Source organism: Notothenia coriiceps, unplaced genomic scaffold, assembly GCF_000735185.1.
Source record: "Notothenia coriiceps isolate Sejong01 unplaced genomic scaffold, NC01 NC01_scaffold00037246, whole genome shotgun sequence".
Lineage (NCBI taxonomy): Eukaryota > Metazoa > Chordata > Actinopteri > Perciformes > Nototheniidae > Notothenia > Notothenia coriiceps.
The window spans coordinates 23,037,035-23,044,771 of record NW_011369947.1 but is presented as its reverse complement, the minus strand read 5'-3'; the positions used below and the strand labels follow the sequence as shown (position 1 = coordinate 23,044,771).

Genomic DNA, 7,737 nt, shown 5'->3' with positions numbered 1-7,737 from the left:
TACTACCCAATCATCTGCAATTTCGAAATCTTTAGGTTCATGTTGTTATTATTCATGGACATCGTTGCTAACTAACGTTTTGTTCACTATAAATGTACCGTCTGCTAAATCGGTTGTTGAGAGGCCCCGAGAGAACCCACCGAAAGGGAATAGACCGGTGAATCGAGTTAAAACTTACACCTGTAGAGAAAGACTGCAATCTTGGTTACTTTAACTTCCTTTACGCGAGGACGTGTGTGAGTAGCACATTTCTTTGTTCAGCCGCAGAATCGCGTCAAGTTCAGAACGATGTCTCGCCATCCTTACGGCGAGACTAGAAAGACTGTGTCCTTGACACGGCGAGAAGAGAGGCGAATAATCTCAGTATCTTGTAAAGTTTCCCCTGCGGTCAGTGTAAGCGCTATAATGGGGTATAGCGGAGGTTTTCACTATAAGTACAAAATATATTTTGGACGGACACTATAATTTACAGTTTTTTACCATGTTCAATCCGAGTTTTCTTTTAAATACAAAACATCTATCATGATTATGAATTTTCTACATCCAACTCACAGGTTTATCATTACTTTGAGAAAAAAGATTATTAATTTAACCCTTTTAGAAGGGAAGATATGGTCATTTGTTCTGGGAATACCATTTTCGAGCCTGAAACCTGAAAAACAGGCTTGGGGCTTAAGAATGCATTTCAAATCTATTTAGATTTATTTTTTAACAGTTCATTTGGTTTGTATTTTTAGTTTTTGGTACTTTGTCTTTAGAACTGAATTGAACAGTTTCCTAATGTTCGGAAACCATGACAACGTTCAGCTGCATAAAGTTTCAATGTTAACACTGTTCAGTTCTGTGTGTTGTTAACCTGGAACTCTTCCTCTTCTCCTGCCTCTTCCTCTTTCTCCACTTCTTGCTCCTCTTCCTCTCCTCCTGCCTCTTCTTCCTCCTCTTCCTCTTTCACCACTTATCTCTACTCCTGCTCTTCCTCTTCTTCCCCCTCCTCTGTGAACTTTTCTTCTTCATCCTCCTCGTCCATCTCATATATCTCCTTCTCATCTTCATCTTCCTCCTGTTCTCACTCCTCTTCCTCCTCCTCCTCCTCCTCCTCCTCCTCTCAGGCACGTTGGTGTGCAGCAGTAATGGGACCGGTGGCAGCAGCTCCATCTACTCGGTTGCCATGGTGTCGATCCCTGACTGCGTGGACAACGCGACGCAGACGGACATCAGTTTCGTGAACATCGTTCCTCCGGGGAGGAGCAGAGGTCACCACCATCCCCACCACCGCTCCTCCTCCCCTCCCCCTCCTCCCCCGTCTCCCCCCGCGCCTCACCTCGAAGCACCGTACGGCATCAACGAGTTGTGAGTCCTGACCTTTTGTCTTTTTGGGCGTCCTGAATAACACAATAAAGTCTCCGGACAGAAAAATCAATGCTGTCAGATGATATGATGAAGATTGATTTCCCTTTCTCTCCCCTCAGCTGTGTGTTTGAGTACAACGACCCCGACGACTACTTTGACGTCTCCAACCACGAGGTGGACAGACCGGACGACCTGGAGTACGAGGTGAGAGATCTGCTGTTGTTTAGAGAAATCACACAGGAAGCGTTGAAGCACAATTTCATAGCGTCCAAAACTGTGGTGAAAGATTTCTTTTTCCCATTGACTTGACATTGGGAAAGTGATGTCTGTAAATCAGAGTTTACTTTTAGGTAAATGAACGACCCAGTAGGAACACTTTTATAGCCTCTTTTCACACAGCCATGCAACCTTTCTCTAGTTGGTTTATACCCTAACATGTGCTCTTTACTTCCCTTCCATTGCATTTACACAAAAATCACACAGTGGTGTTAACAAAACATGTAAGTGTCATGAATGTGTGTTGGCCACTGCGCTTATTTTCTGCAATAATTCTAAAATCCAATACAATTAAAACATACTTTTTGTCCCGGGGACACCTTGCAATTCTAACTACAGAGTCGGCCTACAACAATCTCACATCCCTGCACGACTCTAGTACCAGAAACCGAAATAGCACCAATGAATTCAGAGTGGCTCTCAGCCATGTTTTCAAGTCCCGAGCCCCTTGTAATAAACTTAACACCTCAAGGTCACCCTCCCTCTGAAAAGCCTACTATCCCCATCTGCACAAAGTGATTCAGCCTGATGAATACATCTGGAATATAAACCAAAGCAGCTCCGCCAGCTGTGGTTCTTCACTATTGCCGAACAACACTGCTTACAATGAGTGTAATCAACCAAGAGGATATGAATTCAGAACAGCAAGAATCCTGCAAGTGCATCAGCTTAACATTTAAAAAAAAATTTTTTATTCAACCTTTATTTAACCAGATAAAAGGATTGAGATAAAGTCTCATTTTCAATGCTGACCTGGCCAAGAAGGCAGCAACGTTACACATAACACAAACATATAAATTACAGAGAACATAACTAAGAGAACGAAAGACGAAAAGCAGTCACTACATTGTGCACATTAGGACAGGAAGAAAGGTACTACTTATTACTGCAAGAGCAGCTGGTGGTAAGGACTTCAGACAACTTCAATTTAAAACATGCTATTGAGACAAGTGCCGTCAGTTTGAGGCCTGATTGAAGGTCATTCCAAGACCAAGGACCATAATAATAAATAAAAAGGAACTAAACCTTTAGTCAGAAAACAGACATGCTCAGAGGAAAGTTTTGTATTGCTAAATTTAGTTTGAGGGATCCCTATCTCATTTAAAGCAAGAGAGGGACTTCAGTACTTCAGTATCTTATATAAATCCATACAGAAATGAACAGAATATGACAAAAAAAGAGGTCCAGGCTGCTTGAAAGCGCTCCATCCAGCTCATTCATTTGATGGAGCAGATGTTTAAAAGCTGATCGATCCAGCTGTCCACACTGGCCCTGGGATAAATCAATCTCTCCGTGCCCAACTGAGACCCAAAGCTTCCTCTTCAGATGCATTTTCACACTAATGATTCGCACCTTGCTGGTTCCTTCTCCATGGCAACTGCTGCCGAGGCTCATGGGTATTGCAGTATTTAGACCGCCACGCCAAATTCACAGAAACAAAACCCATAACCTAACCCTATAAGATTGTTACTCTAGAGAGAAAACGTGTTTATTTCTCTGATCAATAACATTGAAGATGTTATTTTAATACAGAATGGAGCTTCTCTGTTTACATTGCATCTTTTTTTAAACAATAAATCTTTTAATTTGCCAAGATCAATATCAAAATATGTTTATTTCAGGACAGATACTCTGCAAAAATGCCACGTAGCACTAGAGGTGCAGAGGTTCCTAGTTTCAAAACGGAGGGTGCATTCATCTTGATACTTCTTGCAGATTTTTATGGTGACTTTAGATTCATTTAGAGGAAGCACACATTGTCAAATAATCTCCTTTTGTGACTTAGGAAGCTCATTCCTTTTATTAATATAATATACTATTCTTTCTTTCTTTTAAAATGTTCCGTTCTTCTACACCGAAGTAATCAGCAAATGTTCAACGGTGAATATCAATAACACGTGACTTGTATGCCTTTTCTAACCTAAAGTGTTCAGTTACTTGTTTAAGGGTAAATTCGCACCATTGCTTTTACTTAGGAGACGATATTTTGATAAAGGAAAGAAGGAAAAGAAGTGGGTAGACAGAGGATGAGTGTGAAGAAGAGATTATAAAAAGGAAGGGAAGGTTAGACATGATGTGGAAAGAAATGCAAAGCAAAAAGTGGAGCTGTGGACGAGGTGTGACAAAAGAATGGAAGAACAGTATAAAGAGATTTATGATTACGTGTGACAATGAATAAAGTGCTGTATGAAAAAGATGTCGGGTGATAGGACAAAGGGAAAGAAAGAGGAGGACATGAAGGACAACACGGACAAAGAGCTGAGAGACTGGATGAAATGAGACCTTTGAGGACGGAAAAGGAAAACATTGCCATATGAGCACCTGTCTGTGTATGAGAATGGCCCTGACACCATTTCAGCCCAGATTTACAAACTCCTGGCAGGACAAGCTCAAGCTCACTTCTCCCTCTGAACAGAACAAAGTGAGTGAGGGACTGCAATATAAGAGGGAAAGAAAGAGAAACTATAAAACTGTTCAATTGTTATGATGTGTAAAGACTGATATTGTTCTATAATCCTCTGAAACTGTTAAGTCATGATGTGAAACGGTTAACAAAGAAAAAGGGAAACTCAAGCTGCTGCTACACTTTATTTTATTTATCTAAAATTAAGCACTTTTAAGATGCACATATTTTCAAAAGCTATTTTATTTATGTTCTCTATTTATTTTTAAATGTAGCCCGAGAGGAACATTACACATATCCACAGTATTTACTGTATATCTGTAGAGTTCAATGTTAACCCTTTCATGCATAGAGGTCACTACAGTGGACAGCTATTCAAAAGGTGTTTTCTTCTATATGCATTGTTTTTTTTTGCATAGTTGCACCATCAGCCACTACATAGGACCCTATTGCATCATCCCATACACTGCCACTCAGTGGAAAGTCAGTGTAAGTGCATGATACATGTCTCTAAACCAAGATGGACGACAGAAAGCCACATAGACCAAAGAGGTTTCTGTATATCTGTAGAGTTCAATGTTAATTTTCTTTATTTGATTGGCAGTCAGTTGTTGATACATGCAGACGTTGATAAAGCTACAGGTCACTTTAATACATATCACACTAATTCATAAAGCAACTTAGACATGTTGATGTTACGGACCTTTGCATGGGGACATTTTCTCTAACTGGACCTCGTTGAATTTTAGTTGAATACCCCTGTCATATGTTCTCGTTCTGCGAAACCCACAGCCTTCAGAAGTGTTGAAACAAAATGACTTCTCCCAGCTGTCATGTCTGGCGCAGATGATCAGGGTGAGTGATGGTCAGCCGGTCTCAACCTTCAACAGAGACTCGTACACTACGAGTTCAGTTTACACAGACCTAATGGAGCGCTGGGTTTCGCTGAATGACACTTTTTCCTCTGTTTGTGCTCCATTGATTCTCTGCTGTTTGACACAAAATGCCAGTTTGGTCATTAGAGAAGTCAGTAAAGTGGAAACGGTTTTGTTCTTTCTGTTTTTATTCCAAAGAGACTTCCTGTTCTCTGTGAATCACCTCCTCCTCTTCCTCACTCTTCCTTATTCTTCCCTCTGCTCTCTCCATCCCCCCTCATTACTTTTCCTAATCTCCACCATCATTATATCCCTCCTAAATTACTTCCTAATGTCCTACTCTCCTTTATTCCTTGGATTACATCCTTCATTTCCTCCTTAAATCACCGCTATGCCCTCCGGCTGAAACCAGAAAAGCTGGTTGATGCTCCAACGATAATCGTGACCAAATGATCACGGGATGGTTTAATATCTTTAATTTTTCGAGACGGTATCTTTTTCTCAAGTTTGCGAAAAACCAAAGGACCCGCTTAACCTACAAATAGACTTTCAAAACAGATATATTGTTTCCACCAACTCCTGCGAGTCTTAACATCTTTTAATATCTTAAAATGTCTGCTCGTGTGATATTTTAGCAAACATTTTGTCTTTTTATGAGGATCTTTTATCGAATGTCCAGCAACACGAGCGATCAGAGCACCTGTTGGAGCCCTTAGAGTGCTGAACCTGTTTAAGCAACAAAACTACTCTGTTAGTTTCAGGAAAAAGCTTTTGGTTTTGGTTCAAATAAGTTTGCTTCAAAAGGAACCAATCATAGTAAACAGGAGGGGGGGACTTAAGAGACAGGCACTAAAACAGCTGCTCTGATTGGTTAGCTGGCCGGCTCTGTTGTGATTGGTCAACCGCTTAGAGATGTCCGACCCCTTAGCCTATCACGTACAATGTGTTGGAGCGCTAGCCATTAGAAGCACAAGTGTTACATAGTGATGTTACCGAATTCAACACAGTGATTTTAGCCTTTGCAGACCATTGACATGCACAAAAACCTATATGACCCTACAGGAAAGAGAAAACCCACCAAAAAAGCCAATGAGAGGGTCTCTTTAAGTACGAACAATTCTACAAGAAGCCATATCGAATATCCTAATTAATATCAGGCTAGAACATAATCACATCTTCCATCAGAGACCGTGGTATTCTCTTGGTTGATTGTACTTATTGTCGGTCACTTTGGATACAAGTGTCAGCTAACTTGCACCGTGAGAAGCCATGTTGTCATCGAGCGTTAACCATCGCCTTTCTCCTGAAGTGCACTTATTAACTTCCAGGTTTGAAGCCCACCTGAAAACCAGTGCAGCCCTTAATAAACCAGTTTCTGACCTTAATCACTCTTTACTTCCCTTGTTTACTAACTAGGAGGTGGAGCTGTACAAGTCCAGTCAGCAGGAGAAGCTCGGGCTGACCGTCTGCTACCGGACGGACGACGAGGAGGACCTTGGGATTTACGTTGGAGAGGTGAGAGTCATCTTCATTCATTCACCCTTCAACTGACTCCTATAGCCTTTCACTCACTTATTTCTCACTTGTTTGGGAAACATGTTTGCATTGATACAGCTCATAAAAGGTGATACGACTCAATTTCTTATATCTTTTTATTCTAAAATGTATAACATGCATCCATTAATCACTTTATTCATTATCCTTTGAATCATTCATTCAACCCATTACTCTTTCTGTAGATTCATTCAGCCATCATTGATTTATCTGTTTCCTAATTCATGAGTTCATTTATTTATCGATGCGTTTCCTACGTGATTTGTTTATATTAATCCTTCTCTACTTTAATTTTAGGTAAATCCAAACAGCATAGCAGCAAAGAACGGACGCATCAGGGAGGGGGATCGAATCCTACAGGTATACACATTTACTTTTAATCAAATTCCCATGAAATACAACATTTTACTCAAGTTTTAAGTGTATTTTAACTTGTGAATCGCACTGGGAATGTGTTGAAGTCTGAGAAACATCTCTGAGTCTAATGCAACCAAAATACAAGAAACACATTGTAAATAAATCCTGAAATCTAATATTATTTGTCCGACTTTTGTTAAAATTACAAAATGAACTATTACCAGAACGTTATTATTATTGTTTTTATTTTATTGTGGTCATTTAAAGTGTCCGAAGACACACAGTTTAACTTGTTATGTAGATAAACTCACAACGACATGCCAAAAAATAAATAAAAACAATTTATTTTCCATCATTTGGCCACATTTGTTCACTTTGTCATGCTCCCCAGAGGTCAAACCGTTTTTATTTGAATAACAACTACTCATTTTTTAACTTCTCCCTCATTATAAACTTTAGACATTAAGTTATTTTAAGTCATCAAAGTTAGTTTAAGCCAATAACTGATGAAATAAATATCAAAAGTTGACCTTCAGGGTAAACTATAGTACGTTTCCTGCAGGCTGATAATACAAACTTGTCCTCTGCTTAATGATCTGGCTCTATGGGGGCTAGAAACAGTTTCAATCAAACTATGTAAATGTATAGCTGGGACCCCCGGGGACACTTTCAACCAATCAGAGAGAGCCGTCAGCAGCCCAGTTACTGCTGTCCTAAAAATAGACAGAAAGAGAGAGAGCGAGAGACAACGTGTCACTCTGTTCCCACCCCACCACTCAGCTCTGTCTGTCACACTATAGAAAGATATGATCACATTGTTATCTGGCTTTGAAAAGATCCAGCATTCAATATTTCTATCAACTCACCGCAGTGATCCAGTCTATGTTCACACACCTCGCATGCTGACAAGCTCCTGACATC

The 7,737-nt window shown here is 40.2% G+C and overlaps 2 protein-coding genes across 2 annotated transcripts in view; one reads left to right on the top strand and one right to left on the bottom strand.

The window, feature by feature from the left end:
- Positions 1 to 7,737, bottom strand: part of otofa (otoferlin a) — a 934,066-nt gene that overhangs the window by 881,341 nt on the left and 44,988 nt on the right. The gene's annotated exons all lie outside the window — the stretch shown is intronic.
- Positions 1,114 to 7,737, top strand: part of LOC104966528 (PDZ domain-containing protein 4-like) — an 11,248-nt gene continuing 4,624 nt past the window's right edge. The window contains exons 1-4 of the mRNA XM_010795713.1: positions 1,114 to 1,350; positions 1,470 to 1,554; positions 6,322 to 6,420; positions 6,757 to 6,819. Of these exons, the coding sequence (XP_010794015.1) occupies positions 1,169 to 1,350; positions 1,470 to 1,554; positions 6,322 to 6,420; positions 6,757 to 6,819 (429 nt within the window). The 5' untranslated portion in view covers positions 1,114 to 1,168. The remainder of the gene's footprint in view (positions 1,351 to 1,469; positions 1,555 to 6,321; positions 6,421 to 6,756; positions 6,820 to 7,737) is intronic.